This window comes from Epinephelus moara, chromosome 15 (genome assembly GCF_006386435.1).
Source record: "Epinephelus moara isolate mb chromosome 15, YSFRI_EMoa_1.0, whole genome shotgun sequence".
NCBI classification, from domain to species: Eukaryota; Metazoa; Chordata; class Actinopteri; order Perciformes; family Serranidae; genus Epinephelus; species Epinephelus moara.
Genome location: NC_065520.1, coordinates 7692634 through 7711053, shown reverse-complemented (window position 1 = coordinate 7711053; position 18420 = coordinate 7692634). Strand labels below are relative to the sequence as shown.

At 40.0% G+C, this 18420-nt stretch overlaps 1 protein-coding gene across 1 annotated transcript in view; it reads left to right on the top strand.

The window, feature by feature from the left end:
* The window catches only part of LOC126402028 (cilia and flagella-associated protein 47-like), a 60514-nt gene that overhangs the window by 22328 nt on the left and 19766 nt on the right, over positions 1 to 18420 (top strand). The window contains exons 30-51 of the mRNA XM_050063671.1: positions 1431 to 1550; positions 1674 to 1899; positions 2016 to 2087; positions 2592 to 2729; positions 3287 to 3368; positions 3596 to 3691; positions 3950 to 4136; positions 4453 to 4550; positions 5049 to 5165; positions 6175 to 6309; positions 6829 to 6941; positions 8804 to 8954; positions 9041 to 9129; positions 9398 to 9490; positions 12462 to 12526; positions 12664 to 12800; positions 15222 to 15327; positions 15737 to 15963; positions 16130 to 16271; positions 16934 to 17061; positions 17385 to 17450; positions 17792 to 17935. Of these exons, the coding sequence (XP_049919628.1) occupies positions 1431 to 1550; positions 1674 to 1899; positions 2016 to 2087; positions 2592 to 2729; positions 3287 to 3368; positions 3596 to 3691; positions 3950 to 4136; positions 4453 to 4550; positions 5049 to 5165; positions 6175 to 6309; positions 6829 to 6941; positions 8804 to 8954; positions 9041 to 9129; positions 9398 to 9490; positions 12462 to 12526; positions 12664 to 12800; positions 15222 to 15327; positions 15737 to 15963; positions 16130 to 16271; positions 16934 to 17061; positions 17385 to 17450; positions 17792 to 17935 (2732 nt within the window). The remainder of the gene's footprint in view (positions 1 to 1430; positions 1551 to 1673; positions 1900 to 2015; positions 2088 to 2591; positions 2730 to 3286; positions 3369 to 3595; positions 3692 to 3949; positions 4137 to 4452; positions 4551 to 5048; positions 5166 to 6174; positions 6310 to 6828; positions 6942 to 8803; positions 8955 to 9040; positions 9130 to 9397; positions 9491 to 12461; positions 12527 to 12663; positions 12801 to 15221; positions 15328 to 15736; positions 15964 to 16129; positions 16272 to 16933; positions 17062 to 17384; positions 17451 to 17791; positions 17936 to 18420) is intronic.

The window sequence follows — 18420 nt, the reverse complement described above, 5'->3', positions numbered from 1 at the left end:
TTTTTCCCTAACCAATCAGTAGAGATCAATGACTCACCCAGAATCTGACGTCATTAGTATCCATGCCTCGGGGGTGCCAAAAACAAGTGAGCATTGCCCGTTTAAAATGTCTCCGTCGTCGTGCACGCCCAGCTGCATCGCCGTTAAATCCAGTTTAGCAGCTTCCTTAATTTGATCCTCCATTAACGCGAGTAGTGGCGAAATACCTCAGTAGCATCGTTAATGTGGTCTGTAGGATCTGTAGCGGTCGCCATTAGCGTGGCGCTGATTGGCTAATCGCTAGACCCTCCCCCACCCCCGGCGTTCATTGGTCCGTCCATCGTTTGGACGGGATAAATCACAAATTCTTTGCAGTATGCCAGACCAGAGATGCAAGCCTACTCAGTTGAATGGGCGGGGTCTATGGTCTGGAACCAGGCTAATATATATACATATATCTAGGCGTGTTTGTAGCAGGGATAGCTCCATTACATAACGCGGCTATGATTTAAGGCTCGCCCACTAAATCCAGAACACAGAAACCTAGAAACACAGTTTGTGAAGCCTAGCTCCACAATTCAATTGTAAATGGTTGAAAGGCTTTTTTACACATTTTGAGGAATACTTTTATGACCTATTTAATGTGTTTAGAAGAAAATAGCAGAATTTGCTTTACACAGACTTTAAGTTCATTCCGGTGTTTCTGCGCATGCTTGTTTCCTTGCCCTTCTGGCGCGATGACGTATACAGCGTGCATAGCAATGGGCTGAGATAGAGCATTCAGACTCGTTGCACTCACCGGTTTCCATTCGTCTAAGCACGGTCTTCTATCTCCCTTCTTCGACCTTCTACCTCCCTTCTCCTCCTCAACAGACGAAGCATTAGCAGAACAAGGTTGTTGACATACTGCTGCTTCAAGTATATAAGCAAAACAAGCCCGAAAAAGGCACTAAGAATGGCGTCGTCAAGCATCTTGTTATCTGGAGCGAGGACTACAGTTTTCTTCCTGTACACGTAACATCCGTCCCGCCCCCTATCCAATCAGAAACATTCCCTGCCCCAAACCTTGCGCGCACCCGAATAAAGGTGATTAAACTGATCTCCCTTGTAAACCCTCATTCGGAATGACTATTTCCCATGTAAACTACCTGGAAACACTTTAAAGCCGAATGATTTCATTCAGATTTATTTCATTCTGAATGAGAAGCCATCACGTAACCGCACCCAGTGTCAAGAAATAGGGACAGGGCTGAGCAGAAACCACAAACACTTGAAACCTTTTTATAAGTCAAAAGACAGAAAAAAATATTAGGGCTGCACTTTTCTTAACCTAATCCACTTTTCAAACAGTCGTTTTGTTTATACAATGTCAGAGAGAGAGTGTAATAGAGAGTGTAATATTTCAACATTTGTCTCCTTATGTGTGTTTGGTTCATGTGACTGCCATTTAGGTGCCACAGCTGTTGAGGCGATCCTTCAACTCTATCACACACCAAGTCCTACCTCTGGTCCGACTTCATCATCTTCTTCGTTTGATCACAACAGCTCAACAAACAAGAACTCCGGCTCAGGTCAGAACATGAAATGTACAATGCAACTGTGTTTTACTTGTAATTGTTGTGTATCTCTTGTGCGTCTGAGCAGAATTGTGTTTTATGTACAGTACTCTGTGTGTGTGTGTCCGTTCTTGTCAGACTGTTTTCCAGACAGTGACAGTGTGAGCGGTCAGGCCAGCAGGGACACAGATGTCTCTCCTAACAGAGACACCCCAGTCAATCTTGGCGCCCCAGAATTCCCTGCTGCCAACTCAGAGGAAGGACTATATTACCATAATGTGTTATTGGCTGTGGAGAGGTGGTTTAGCCTCTTTGGATGGCATAATAGACCACACCCCATCTCTGTGCCACACACACTCAGAAGGTATGTCCAAGATAAAAGTTTGGCTCAGGAGCCTCATTTGGAGGCGGGACAATGTAGATGACTTTCACGTTTAGGGGCTTTTTCTGTTACAATGTATGTTTCCTCTCTCCCTTCAGAGTTGTGTCAAAAATTCAAACAGATCATTCCAGTGGACGGGCTTATCGAGTCAGTCAAAATAAAGACTCCAGGTGTGTATATGTGTGATGAATCCCCAGAGCAGATAGTTAAAAATGTTTTGTGGTTTGGTGCCTAAGAAGTTTCAAATGAGTCATCCTCATGCTGAAAAGTAGTGAAGGCTGATAAAGCAAATATCATGACAAGATCACATAGAACTGGGTGATTAAATCTAGTCAACAACCATGATGAAACTAGGCAATTGAAAGGGATTGAAAGTGTGCACCTTGAAAGCAGTCTGCCTAATGAATACTGATTTTATATGAAGATCTCAAGATTAGACAGAGGCTCTCATGCAAATTATCTTGTGTCTTAAAATAAGTCTGTTTTTTTAAATGGCAGCGGACTGTTTAATCTGGTTTGTAGTCATTATTGATTATTCAGACACTTAAATGGGTCAAGGGAAATAGTAAAATATTCTAGAATTGAAGCTCTGGTGGGATTTAATTTCGTATTAGTGTGCATTGATCTGGCTCCAGATGCAAGGCGGGACATAACTCTTGTATTGTTGTGTCCAGATCTGTAGTGGACATGCTTCATCATCTCACTGGCAAACAGATTCCTGGTATTCCTCGCTGTCAGACGTTTTCCAGTGATATAGACCAGCGCAGCAAACAGCTGCTACAACAGCATGAAGCAATGCTTGCTTTTCTCCGGTAGGCCTTACACACACTGATTCCATTCTACAGTGCTGCTGACATCGTTTGTTTGATTAACACGCCTTACAGACATGCATTTTGTTACAGACGTGCGGGCAATTTTACATTTTAGTCTTGTGTTTGAGTACGTGCTTGGGTCACATTTATGTAAAAGTCACAACAGCAATCTCATGAGGTTAGACCCAGTAACATTTATGTAACAAGTATGACATAAATGCTGTCAGCAGTACAAGGTAAAACATAAATGCATGCCATGAGAAGAAGACAGTCATGCATGGGCTGCAACTACAGTTTCAGTTTCGATTGGTGAAATGTGTCATGTTACTAATTTTGCCCATTTTGGTGAAATGGGCCATTGAACTCTAATATCGTGCGAGCGTTGTGGCTCATTCCTTTAATGGCCTGTCATGTCTAAACGAAGCTGTGAGGACCATTTATGTAAATGACAGCTACTGCATGTTTGAATGGCACAGTGCCACAACTTAAACAGTGACATTTTGGAAACTTTTTGGGGGTTCCGGTCAGTTTTTCTGTTTATTGTTATCTGTGTTCAGGGTGCAAGGAGCCTGCCTTTCTCACATCAGACCAGAGTACTTGCTAGACATGCAGGAGTTCAAACACTGGTGCTCTCTGCAGGTACAGAAACACATGCACACACAACACATTGGTCGAGACCTACGCCATGTAAATAGAATTACATGAGACAGAAAACAATTGCTTTAGTGATGCCCTTTGCTAACAACAAAAAACCTGGTCTCACTCATTGTCTGTCTTTCACGCACGCACGCACACGCACACGCACGCACACACAACATATGTAGAGATTTTGTACCATATACATGACAGACGTGTGTTTATCTCAGTCAAAGGAAGAAGAGCATGGTCTGGACTACAGCATTGTTGACTTTGAGTCTCTGAGCAAGCGATCCTGGACCGATGTGCTGCTACAAACATACAAGGTGAAAAACTAATTCCAGCAATCTTTGGCTGTTTCTCTTCATCCACTTTCCACCTCATCAGATTATATTGTGTATTATTTGTGTGTTTTTGGAAATCGCTTCATGTTTTAAGTTCAGTTGACGCCTGAGGAGATTTCTGTACTTGGAAACAGCTTGTCAGTGTGTCTACCTGTGCGAATGTAGAGCACAGAAATGCTGAAAAACACCAGTCTCATTCTGTTAAATGCCAATGTTAAATAATTTTCTGCTTATGCTCAGGTGCTAGTGTTGTGTCGTGTGACGGAAACTGGTTCAAACAAAACTCTGAACCATGACGACATAGAAGGATTCCTCCCTGTTAGCTTACAGCCACTGGCTAGTAACATCTATTCATCCTGCGAGCTCCAGTTGCTCTCATGGCTCAACATGCATTACCAGAACATGAGGAACACTGTGTGGGGAACAGGTACAATACACAGCTTGTACACACACAAACAACTCTTTTTGAGATTCAAGGTTCAAAGGGTTTATTTGTCCCATGTTTATAAACTATGTGCAGTGATATGCAGAGTTTACTCTTGATGCTTTAGTAAAAAGGCTAATGTGCAATGAATGGATAGAATTATACAAATAAGAGCAACAGAATTACAAATAAGAACTGGTTTTGCATTGAGAAATGCGTGTTAACTATTGTAAAAACTGTAATATCCAGCTGTAAGGCTTGAGGCCAGATTTCTGTTTGTACCTTTTGAAGCCTTGATCCATGTGGTAATGGTTGGCAGGTGGTGTCCCATCAGCACGCTGGATAGTGAATTTCGACCTGGACTTGACAGATGGACTGGTGCTAGCTGCTCTGCTTTCTGCCTACTGCCCTTACCTGGTCAGTGTGTGTGTGTGTGTGTGTGTGTGCCTGCGTCTCTGAGTGTGGCTGTTCATTTTGTGCGGACCCTCTTCAGTGTGTGTGAAGCAATGAGGGATGGCGGTTAATGTCTTTAAGTGGCACTGTGATTGATGTGATGAGGACCCAATTAGTCCTGAATAAGATTAGGGGAGCCTCTTTCATGCTAAGCACCATTTTCTGTGTGTATGTAAGTGTATGAGAGAGAGGGATAGAGAGAGAGAGCAGCTCACTGTATTTTAGTGGTGGTGTTTTGCCTGCAAGGATTTGAAAATTTGCCTAAATTTCAAAAACGTCTGTCAAAACCCAAAGTTTGAACTTTTTTTTATGCCAAGATGTGATTTAAAAATCTAATTTAAAGAGTGCATATTGCTACAGAGCAATAAGTCACAGGCAACCAAGTAGAGATCTAAATGAAACTTGTGGTTACAGATAAACCTTATCATGATTTTTAATTTCCTCTTTCCTGCTCCTAATTAGATCAGCAGCCACTTTAGGAGGATGTACACTACAACTGGCAGCCTGGAACAGATCCTTCACAACAACATCATAGTGGTTCAGGCCTTAACTGCACTTTGTCTCAACCTAAATGTGCAGGTAAATACCAGATGGGACCAGAAAAGTGTTTCTTACAGCAAAATTACCAGTTAAACCAGGCTTGGTTAGGTAATTTTTCAGGTTTAACCAGTGTTACAGTCAATGAGCCAACCAGCCAAGCGGTCTTCTTCCTCGTCGTCTTCCTCACCAAAGCATTTTTTCCTGGTGCCTCTTCTGCATATTTACAATATGCTATAAACGCCAGCAGCATGACAAGGTGCTGGAGCTGAAAAATGTTCATCTTTAGGTAAAACGCTGCGCTGGTTCCTGACACTTTTTACTCAGTCATCCTGTCACTGTGGAGGGGTGGGGCTATCACAGTGATCAAATCTGTCCACAGACAGACAGACATATAAACACCTGGCAAAGTACTCAAAGTTTTTGCTGCAGTACGTGTCTCCAGGACCACATTTTGCCATAAAATACACTAAATACCTGATAGTAAATTCTGTAGTTCTAGTTGCTTCTCTGTAAATTGATGTGATCTGTGCTTGATGTTTAAGGTCTGTGTGTCAAAGTCATGAACATGCAATTCTTAGATCAGCCTTAATTGAGTCTATATTATTGAAACACCTCTCTGACGTGTAGTAACTTCATGAAGATACTCAGACAGGCCTGAATTAGGCTCTCTCAGCAAAGATGGACATGCAGAAAGCATTTAATATAATGCAAAAGTTACTACTTTACACACACCAGGTATTTTGTATGTGCACACTGATATACTATACTGTATGAATATGTATATATAATTATGATAATTAATTATTTTATGTCTGAATTTACAGAGACTAAATCCCACAAGTTATCTAAATTAAATGTCATACTCATTTTAAGTGCTAGCAATTACTTGACAGAGAAACGTTAACTAATTACAGCATTAATCACCTTAATTAATGACCTATTTAGCATAACAGGAGATGTTTGATACATCCTGATGATAATGTCAGAGATTAGGCAGAACTTTCTTTGTCTCTGTGTCTCCCTGTTTCTGATTGAGTGGTGTGTCTAGCCCACAGATTTGTCAGACCCCAATCCAGTGCAGATGTTAATGCTGTGTGTTCACTTGTATGAGAGGCTGCCTCAGTACCTGCCACTGCACACCATCACTCTATCAGGAGGCCTGCATAGCACTTTCAGTAAACAGGTGACACACACACACACACACACACACACACACACACACACACACACACACACACACACACACACACATACGTATAGCATCGATGTTGTCTTAAAAGACACCTAAATAAAATTTAACTGCATGCCTTGTAAATCAAATAAATGAGCGCTGTGAGACTGACAATGGCTTGGATAATAAGCTCCTGGACAGATAATGACGTGCACACAGACACACATTAACAGGATTATAGACACACACATACATTAATAGGATTATAGACTCACCCACGCACACACTAACAGGATTACAAACACAGACAAATATACATTTGGGTAATGATCCACATTGTCAGGTTAAGCCACATTACAAGCCTAACAAAAATAGCTGTCAGTTTGTGCTGTTAAGGAAGATGGATTTCATTGTTGTATTGTTTTCTGGCAGAGGCATTTGTCTGTGTGTTTGTGCTTGTGCTTGGACAAAAATGTGGCTATCGCTGTGTGTTTCTGCATGTGTGTTCGTGCGTGTGCGACTGTGCTGCAGGTGCGCCTGAAAAGCCCATCCTCTAAGCCGATCAAATACCAGGCCTTCCTTTTAGGAGAGGACGCACATTTCTTCTGCCTCCCTGATGGATCTTCTGTCACCATTCCTCCAAAGTATGTTTTTTACCTTGAAAATGAAAGTCATCACACAAAATACCAAATACCAATGTATGGCATACCTGACTAAGGCATGTAGTCACTCTGCTTAATGCCTGTAAATAAAGGGGATTAACAAAAATCCTTTGATTCAAAGGGTTAAAACACCATAAAATTTACACAGTGAAACAGGAGTTCCAAAAAATCTGGTAACATTAAATTGATCTTACATTGCAGAGATTGAAAGCACTAGTCACTACGGACATGTAGCCAGAGTTCTTTCTCTCTATGGCTCTGAGACCATCATTGACCTCTCTGGTCTTAACTTAGTCCCCATGAGGGCCATTGTCTTCAAATCATTTCATAGTCTTGAAAGAGACTTTCAGATCTCCTGCAATTTGTCACAAAGATTGACCTTCATTCAGTACGGTAGTTATCCTTCTCTGCCATACTTTATGACTTTAGGTTCAAGAATGATTAACTTGTATGTACAGCAGTGATCAACTGGAGGCCTGAGAGTCACATACAGCTCGCCAAAGCTTCCCATCCAGTGTGCAGATTATTAATAAATTCAGAAAATGTGAGGAGGAAAAAAATGCTTTCTGGTGTTGAGGATAACTTGCAACCCCCAAAGCAATCATAATAATGTACTTAGTTACTAATGACTTACAAAAATGTGGCAAGCAATAGCCCACCTTCCACCTTCTCCTCATTTCCCTCAATATCTGTCTCTCAGACTCACACAAATGCATGCTGCGGTGCTCAGTCCTTGCGTCCGTCCTCAGTCCTGACAGACATGCTGCTATATTGCATAAAGTTTTGTACAGGTGAAGCTGAAATTAATTTCCATCCTTAATAGATGGCATGGGACTTGTGCCATATCTTCATGCAAGAATGGGGACAAACTCATCTCTCATTTAATATTTTGGGATTTTTACTAAAAACATTTCACGTTTTCATTTACTTTTCATTTTATTTATTTTGTATTATAGAAGTAGTTTTATTAAAGAATTGTTAATAAAATTATTGAACAATGACAGGCAAAATTCAAGGCCTTGTACAAATGTAATTTATGAGCCCTGATGCACAGTACGCTACCTCTTTTTATGGTAGTAATGAAACTAAACCTGCCAACACAGTGACGCGCAAGCAGTCTAATGTTGCATTAGGCACATAACTAGACTGGGGTTCCAACTGATATGGGCCTTCCTTGGGTGACTAATTAGAATTTGCATTATTTCCATTTTAATCTAAGAATTTGTTTTACATAATGCAGTTCACTAAGAATGGTCTTCTCAGGACATATGTATACAACAAAGTGTCTGCAGACATATTTTCCAGGTGATAACATGATTAATCTTCCAAAAAAAACTCTTGTGCAGTGAAACTAATTATGAAACATTGGTGCATGCCTTTGTAGTTTACATTACAATAAATGCATTACTAAAACTGGTATTGTTAGCTAAGAAGTGCTGTCTTTGCATCTGTACTTTCAAAATAACTTGTTTGGGGCAAACCTGTACCCAGCAAAGAAAAGGAAAAAGCCCTCTCAACTTATTCAAAGCAGAGTCCGAGTTGAGTAAAATTGGTTTTGCCTTGAGACTGTAGCTCATTAAAATGCACCAGTTTTGCTCTCAAGTGAGGCTTCACCATAAAAATAGCCTATGTCCCATTTTGAATCCCCAGCTTTACTCTCAGAAATCCTGTCTTTAAGGACAATGGCATTATGCAGAAACATAGTATTAACAATCTGCTGATTCATTATCATTATAACCTAAAAAACTGAAGGTTGCACAATAAAGTGATCGGTTTGTAAAAGCACTGTGGAGGACATTCTGGTTCCCGCAGAAATGATCAGATGGCTGTGGTGATTATCACAGGGCGAGCACTGAACTGACTGTCCAGTTCAGCTGCTTCAACATGCAACCCATGGAGGCAGTCCTTCTGCTCATCTCCAGCTCTCCTTTTGGCCTGTGCGGCACCACTCTCACCTTCAATCTGAAGACCCACGTCAGTCACATCACACCCACAGTGAGTAAAACGAATTTAATGGGGGGGACTGACTGCCGTGCTAAATCTACAGATGAAAGACTCTTCTTCCTCCTGTCTCTCCTTAGAACACTGTCAAGTGCAAGTCTCCATGTTACCAGCCAAAAGTAATCAAAGTGCCCATAACTAATCCTTTCAATAAAGAAGCTAAGTTCAGGTAGGTGTATATGTCCATGTTCACATGCATGTACAAAATTTGTAACTGTTAAGAATCCCCTCTTCACACAAAGGTAAGGGTTTAAGTAAAAGAAAAAGAAATATTTAAAGTAAGTTAACAGCATCGTGGCTTTCCAGAGACAAAGTCCCAGTACAGTTTGTTTTGTGTGTTGTATTGCTGTATTCAAACCTCTTTACTGTGTGTGTGTGTGTGTGTGTGTGTGTGTGTGTGTGTGTGTGTGTGTGTGTGTGTGTGTGTGTTTGTTTAGGGTGGTGCTGGTGGAGTCTCCATTCAACCCATTGGAGCCTGAAAAGAAAAGTGACAACCTAGTTCAACAGGCCTCCTCCAAAGCATCTTTCAGGTATCTTGCTAAGAGTTAGATGAGAACATCAGTGCCACTCCCATATGTGTTAAACATGAAGCTACAGCCAGCAGCCAGTTAGAAAAGCTTAGCATAAAGACCAGGAAGAAAAGGTAACAAAAAACAGCAAAAATAAAGCTTATTTGTGGAACTATTTATTTATAGATATACATTTGATTACAAAGAAACCCAATGTGCTTTGAATTTTAAAAAGACGGAAGGAACATAAAAAGAACATCAAGCAAATGCCATGTAATGACATACAATAAAATAACATACATGAATACATACACATAATACCCAAACACACGTGCACACATTACTCAGACAATACAGAGGCACACACACATACACACAACACGCTAATATTGATCATAGGCCTGAGAAAACGGGAAGGTTTTGAGCATAGCTTTAAACAGAGATACAGTACTTATAGTTCACACATCATTAGGCAAACCATTCCAGAGGGCAGGTCTGCAGTAACTAAAAGCATCTTTACCAGCTCCAGATCTTATTCTACTGTAGGTACAAACAAAGAGCTACAGTCTGAGTATCTGAGAGATCAGAATGGGGTGTAGTCAGTGAGCAGATCAGAAATATATTGGGGAGCTTAACAATGTAGTGCCTGAAAGACCAGTAGGATGATTTTAAATTGTATCTCAAACTAATGGGAAGCCAATGAAGAAGAAGTGGAGTAATACAATGGTGTTTTCTTGTACAGGTTAGAACTCTGGCAGCTGAATTCTCTCTGAGTTGACATCTCCTATTGAATGTTTTAATAATCAAGCGAAAAGGGCACTGCAGTGATCTCATCTGTTCAAAATGAATGCATGAACCAGTTTCTCAGCATCAGGTTGTGATTTTAATTTTAGACTTTTGATATATTTCTTTTGGTGGTAGAATAATGATCTTGTAGTATTTGATATGCAATTTTCAAAATGAAGGTCAGCATCCAGGAGAACCAGTTTAAAACAATGCCTGATACCCCAATGGTGTCATGGGGCGTGTTGATAAAGATCTCATAGTCTATGGTGTCAAAGGTGGCTTTGAGGTCCAGTTAATACACGAACTGAGAGTTTCTAAGCATCTGCGTTCAGTTTGAGGTTGTTGACTACTTCAGTGCTGTGATGTGATCTGAAACCTGGTTGGTACATATTGTACCAATAGGTATGTGTTTGTAAACAAGGTTTTCAAGGATGCAAATTCATTACATTTGTTTGGGGAGGCAAATTCTAAAGTAAGTGATCTTGTCAGATTAATGAGTTTGTAAATCGTGGAAGCCCTGTTTTTTTTTTTTAAATTTCAGTGTTATGAGACTATGTTGCATTTTTCTAAATTTCAAGATAAACTTGTAGACTGGTCATTCACCATTTGTGCTCAGCTCTAAATTTACATTTAAAAAGTCACTATATAAAACAGCAACCCATCCTCCCTTTCTAGTGGACCTTGGACAATGCAGGAAAATGTAGTTAGAGGGCAAGGCCTCAATAGGTTCACTGCACACAGTTTGATCGAGCCAAGTTTCTTTTAATAGAATGCAATCCAGTTTATGAGAGACAATTATATCAGTTAATGAAAGTTTATAAACTAATGATGTAATGTTTTATAAAGCCATCTTTGAAGTAAAATTACAAGTCAGTAGTTGGTAGAAATCTAGAGGGTTTTATGTCTATAAGACATTCAGATTCAGATTCAGATTCAGAATACTTTATTAATCCCCGGGGGGAAATTGTTTTTGTTCCAATGCTCCGTGCAAAGTAGAAATAGAAATACAGCATGAATGGAAACAAGAGATAAAGATGAAGATATAAATAAAATACTAAAATAGACAATGAAATAAGCAAAATAAATATTAAAGTAGACATTAAAATAAAATAAAATAAAATAAATATTAAAGTAGACATTAGAATAAAATAGAATATTAAAGTAGACATTAACATAAAATAAAATATTAAAGTAGGCAATAAAGTAAAATAAATAATAAGAACAGTAAAGTAGACAATCTGAAATATATACAATATACAATGAAATGGTTGTAGCATTATAAATGAAATAAGAATAAGAAGAAGAGCAGGTCTCTAAGGTTTAACTAAAAGTGTGCTGTTGCATGTAGTTCTGCTGTTCACTACAACACTAATGGGAAGAGTTAATGAGTTTTTGATGTCAGCAGGGGTTGAACTCACAGTCTGTCAGAAAAGTCAGAAATAGGAAGTCATTGCTAAGCCTCGCTCAGGGCTCGATTGTGGTTGTTTGCAGTATGTCTGTTTCGTGTGCTCAATCTACCAGAATGCACTTGCTCGCTTTATGTGAGGAAGATGTAAAAGAGTGCTTAGAATATGATAACCTGTGAGATTACAGGATTGCATCGTAGATAGCATTTTGAATAGAGTTTTGAAATCCAATATTCGCCTGTTTATGTTTTTGTTCAAGGTAAATATGGATAAATTACTAGATTATTTAAAATTACAAAAAACAATAATAATAACTAGTAATAATGCCCAAATACAAGAGAACACACACAATTTAGTCTAATCTGCCACTTGTCAAAATACCGCTGCTAGAACTTCAGCAAACTTTCCAAGTCAGCGCCACATAAAAGCTGAATTACTCATGAAATCATCTGTATACAGTTGTTTTAGAGTAACTTATTCAGAGGAGTTAATTTGGAAAAAAGACAGGGTGTTCCTCCCACTAGTTACTACTTCAGAAGTTAGGTAAAGTTAAACAGAGGTAAAGTAAGAGGATGTTCCTCTGGAGAGTGATGGGTTGTCATTAAGAATAGCTGGTTCATATGCATCTCCCACCACCTGAGACATCTTCAAAGCCAATCATTCCAGTTCCTCCTCCTAATCAGGAGTTGACTGTGAGGATTTGAAGTAGGACTGAGTTCATCTATGGTGCAGCTGAATCAGGTTATGTAGTCTGATATCAATATACGGTGAATGATTATGATTTTTTTCTCTTCTTTTAGTATCAAGAAGATGACTTCAGACAAGAGCTGTGGGGAGCACATGAAAGGGAAGTGCTCAGATGTCAGTAAGTACGAACACACAAAAGCACACGCACTGTGCACTCTGTGTTGCCCTAATTACTGTTTATACACGTGTGCGTATACTACCTTTAATTCATGTCTGCTTGGTTTTGGTCTATAAAAATTTTGTGTGTGTACCCAGATGGTGATGGCAGTGAGTTCCTGTGTACAGTGAGGAGTGTTTGTCTGAAGCCAAGCCAAGCAGAGACTCTGAACCTCCACTACCTGCCCTTCTGCCCAGGCACCAAGTACTGCTCTGTGCTGCTAGTTTGCCCACAGGTAAGTGTGTGCGTGTGTGTGCTTGTGTGTGTCTGGGGCATCTGTCAATTGAACGAGTTTTGTATTTAAATAATTGACTGTTAAGTTGCATTTTAGAAACTGCAGACAGCTATAAACACTAACTGAAGCTCAGCATCGAGTATCTAGTTTCTCAGACCCTATATTAAATTAGAATAAGTTGAATGAAATCTTTCTATAGTGTCTGTGTGTGTTTGATTGATTGTGTTAATTGTATGTCAGTGCAGTTTAATTTCTACAAGACAGCACTCTAGTTCCATTACAGCAGAGTGCAAAATGGGAAATGCTTTGAGCTAATACCAAAATATCTGTTGCCAATTTTGTACACACACAGACTGTAAGGACTAAAATTTGTATTAACACAGTGTCATTTTGCATCAAGAATCATGTTCCAATATAAATAGATGTAATTTTTTAAGTGCAAAACCTGCACACCCAGTGATACATTCAGCAGGCTTCAATTCCCACATATCTAGCACAGTGTTTCCATATTAGAATCAGGGCTGTGCCTATCAAATCAATAATGACAATGCTGTATAAATATGTAGGTGGTCATATCATGACCTTAACAATATTTTTGTATATTTTGATTTTGGATCATTGTAGAAAATAAGCTCTGTGGCAAATGGAGTGGTAAAATGCTAACTCCGCGTTATCGTGTGCTGCTGGATCAAAGATAATAGAGCGCTAGGCGTAGGGCAGGGTTGTCAGGTCCGCTTATTAGCTGCGACTTTGGGCTTCTTTTTTTGTAGTGTCGCTTACAAATATTGGTAGTCGCAGGTTGCGGTTTTTTGGGCTTGTTTCTAAAGTGGAGTTGCTTATTTGGGCTTGCTCTCTAAGCGTCACCTTTCTCTATATATATCCGTCTAATAAGTTATTAAATGCATGATAGTATGTCGGACTGCAGGATGTTTCCACAGCTCCGCTCCCTCCGGCCCTCTCTTTCTCCGCATACACACAAGTGACGGTCAGTCAATGAGACTTTTCACATTTAAATTGCAAGATTGATGGAGGTTCTTTAACTATTTCGCTAACAAGTGGGCGAAATATGGAACGATTACAATAAAGATTTGTAGAAAGAGAGAGGATTAAAAGATTCGACTTCAAGAGGGGGACTCAGATTCTGTGTGAAATATGTACTTATTCAGATCTTGTTCAGCATACCAGCACTGTTACAGTGAAAGTAAAATGGCTGGTTATATGCAACTTCTTCATTCATTTATTCTTTCCACGTTTTTGGTCGGCTAGTTGGTTTGGTAGAGTTCAAGGGCAGTAAATATAATGTATTTGTAAAGTAATTTTGAAATGGTTGCTTATGAAACGCTGATAAGTCCATGTATACTGCATGTATACATGTATGTATATATATATGTATGTATATATATATATATATATATATATATATACATATATATGATTGAGCGCACATGTGAGTGCGGAGCACAGAGAAGCAGTCAGAGCTACAGGCTACAGTGAGGCTAAAAACAGAGTTCAAATGACATTTTTCGAAACAACTTTTTATGTTGGGGCTTCAGGACACTTGGATCACTACGGATGAGCATGTTGGAGATATTTTGTGGTTTCAATTTTGTGCTCTTGGACGTTAGTCTGGGGCGCCGTCAGCCATTAGGTGGGCTAGCCGCTCCTCCCGCCAATCTCTGCAAGGGATGTGAGGAATGTAAAACTTCACCAGAGCCTCCCTCGGCATGAGGGTGAGTAGATAATGGCTGAATTTTCATTTTTGGGTGCACTATCCCTTTAAGGGCACTTGCCCCGCGATATTCAGATGGCCCTTAGTTTGAAATTGACATGTTATTTGTAGTAGGCCAATCTACCCACTTTGTTCAATGTAAAGAGACAAGCTCTTTCTTTTTCGACCATACACCTGTTTGCATTCCTGAATACAGAATAAAGTAGCTGTTCTTTGGTTTGCTGAAAAATACACTTTATAAGATATACTTTATTGATCCCTCAGGGGGGAAATTCATTTAACGGCATTTAACTGATAGCTAGCATAACTGTAAGCTGGTTGCTGGCAATGCTTACCCTGTAACCCAGCATTTTCTGTTTCTAGTGGTTTTGAGGCCTTACATTGTGCCTGTGTTGTGTGTATCGGTCATTTGTGCTTTTGTTGCAGTTTTAAAAATCACACCTTGTATTTATTGGAGCAATTCACGTTGTATAGTTTTGAATAAAGGTAACTCCTTGACAGGGCAGTATAACCAGTGTGCAGGATAGTAAAGTCAAAGTTTGAGAACGGGCGAAAAACAATAGCATATTTAACATAGGTATAAAGTAGGTATTCATGTTTGATTATATGGGATCTCCAAACATTACCAGTCAGTGTGGCAAGTGACCCTTGTTTCTTCACAGCCATGTCTGTCTCTGTGTATGTCCCTCTAGGTAGGAGATATGGTCTATATGGTGAAGGCCACAGCAGAGTTGCCTCTTCCTTCCCCTCTCACTGCCAGGCCCAGTTCTAACATAGTCTCCATCCCCAGCAACTCTGGTAGGAAGTCTGTCACCCAAATGTTGCTTCTAAAGTATTTTAGGGCATCATAGCACAATCTGAAACTAAATGTTACTTACTATAGCTGTTTTTCCATTAACCCTAAGTTTATGAACATTACTCAACATTGCAGAACACCAACATCAGTTATCATTTAATCATTAAACATGTAAATGCTGTTATTTTCAAAATTGGTCCTGTTTTAAAGCCAAAAAAAAAAAAGAAAGAAAAGTCAGCAGACATACGTTCTTGTCATTTTTTGATGTCAATGTTAGAAAAGCATAATCACATTTAGGAGGTACCAGTAGTGATAATTTCTCTTTGGCTGTGTACCTGAATATAAAGTAGTGTATTCATAGTGAATAACAGATTAAATAATGTCAACACTGATATTTTTCTCCACCAATAGACCCAGTTGTGTGTGTGTCAGTACTAAGTCTGCACTGCAACGTGGGGCAGGTGTGTGAGGAGGTGGTGCGTGTGCCGCTGATCAATATGGGCCGGGAGCAAGCTCTGGCCTTCTGGGGTCAGCGCAGTATGAGTGCAAATGAACACAGGAGGCGGATGCTCACACACACTTTGCATAGCAGCACCCTGAGGGCAACCACAGCTGTACGTAAGCTCTTGAAACAACAGGTACACTCACATACTCACTCTGGAAAGCTGACCTTTGGCTTTACAGTAGGAAGCTGTGTGGTTGGTTGGTGGCCAGGCAGGCAGGGGGGTTTCAACTCAGTATTGTGAAATGTTTTCCTGTTGTCCATATTGAACTTAATTTCCCCCTCCTCTTGTCTCTTGTTAGGCCCAACTTTTGAGAGGCGTTCCCCAGAGTGAAGGGATTGAGTACAGTGTGGAAGTTTCTTTGCCACAATACTTTGCTTTACCCAGTACTGTTATAATACCTATAAAGGAAGACACCAACATGCCATGGGAAAATCCTGCAGGTACACACATATAAATATCTAAATCATTTTGCTGGAAGATGCAATAAATGAATGAAAAAGAGACTTGCAGAGGAGACTGAAATCTCCCACAAATCTGTCTCACAATAAAACATTAGCAAACCAAACTTAATTTCTCTTGTTCCCTCGCTTTACTCTCTTATCTTCACTACCTGTCTCTCACTCACTCATAAGCTCTGTCAACTGCCTCTCGTGCCCTCTCTTGTTCACTGGTGCTCGCAGCTCATTTGCACACTCAGTCCCTCTTTCTCTGTTTATCTTAAACTAGTCAGGAAGAGAAAACATGTTCGGATCCCCGATAAACATTTAGGTACCAGCACCCAACCAGTACATTTTTTGGTACTTTATTCTCTCTTCACTGACAAGAATGTAACTTGATAGTTGCTAAACTACTGAAAGTTAACCTCAGAGAAGAGACCTTTTTTACACCTTGGAAAGGTTCTAAATGTAGTTACTGGTTGCTCTGGTGGAAATGTGGGTAACACTGTGCCTCAAAGGTCCTTTACCCCCTGGAAAAGGTCTTGTGACTGAAATGCCCTAGTAGTTTCACTCATGTTCAGTTAATTTATTTATTAAAACTGTCAACACCACTTGATTGTCCATCTCCCCCCATCCCTGATTCTTCTCTTCACTTTGTTCAACAGATTGTGGCTGTGTGGACATCCCACTACGGTTTCAGGCAGACACCGTGGGGCAATTTACATGTCAGGTGGTCCTGAGGTCCTGGTGTGATACCAGGGTCTATATGCTAGAGGCACTGGTTACTTCACAGGTAGATATCAGCTATCAGAGCTTAATAAACCTGTTAATGTTATAGGGCTGCAACTAATGATTTTTTTCCACCGTTGATTAATTTGCATATTCTTTTCTACATTAATCATTTTTTTGGTCTATAAAATGTTTGAAAATAGTGAAAAATGTCCACACCAGTTTCTCACAATCCAAGGCGAGGTATTTAGATGTCTTTTTTGTCAGTCTAATCCCAAATGACCATCATTTTGGAGGTGAAGTATTCATTTAAGTAAATGCTGAATTACTTGTTGGTTCATGTGTTAATGGTTAATGTTACTAAAATCATATCATTTGTGACTGCAGGGAGGATCCGTCCACTTGGACTTCTATTCACCTGCTCACCGATCAGTCACACAGGACATACCACTGGTGAGGGACAAGAGAAAATGCATTTATCAGTGTGCATGTGTATGCTGCTTATTAAGGGCTATCCTAAAAGCATTTGATTAATTATGAATCATTTTAGATATCACTTCAATAATGAGAAGAGAGTGGTTGTCATTAGTATACAGCAACCATAAAGCATGGCTGAAATTTATCTTTGACTAATTATATCACTTGACTGAAGGTAACATATTCAAAGTTTTAGGTTAGAAAAATAGATCATGTTATGATGGTAGTTTTAAAAAATTGCTTTTTAACATGTTGTGAAAATGTTGAATAATGGTGGATTCAGATCAAATTCTCAGGCCTATATGTCTCTGTCGTAGCACAATAAGACCCACCAAGACTGGAAAATGCAAGCTGAGGTTTATGGTGAGGGATTCTCCGGCCCACCAGTTTTGAATGTGCCAGCAGGGACAAGAGCCTGCTACCCCCTCACCTTCCACCCTTCTGCACTATGCATTGTCACGGTAATGCATTTTTTTCCTTGTGGTTTCATTGTTTCTTGTTGTCTTAAGGTGTCTCCATGTTTCTGTCTTCCTTTGTCACATTCTTGCCATTTAATGTCCTTGCTCAATATACACACCATAAAATCTTCAGTGTGGTGGCCTTGACTTTGTGTGTATTCAGAATTATTCAAGCAGCACTTAGGAGCAGGCCCACTTTGAAATCCCCTGCCAACAATGCTCATCCACCAAGCCCTCATATTTGGCCTTTCTTCTCATTAGCCTCCTCGGTTCCATCCTCTCAGGGAACAGTCGGCTCAAGTATGAACACTTATCTCGAAGCCTCAAACAGCAGCACACTGTCTGGCCTGTGCGGCTGTTAAGATGATATCTGGGAATTTAAGCTTTCTCTGTGACCAGCCTCATCTTCCAGTGCTTTTCTAAAAACGGGACAGAGGCACAGGCAGGGGCAAACTGTAACTAAGCTTTCTCTTTCTGAGAAGTGTTGT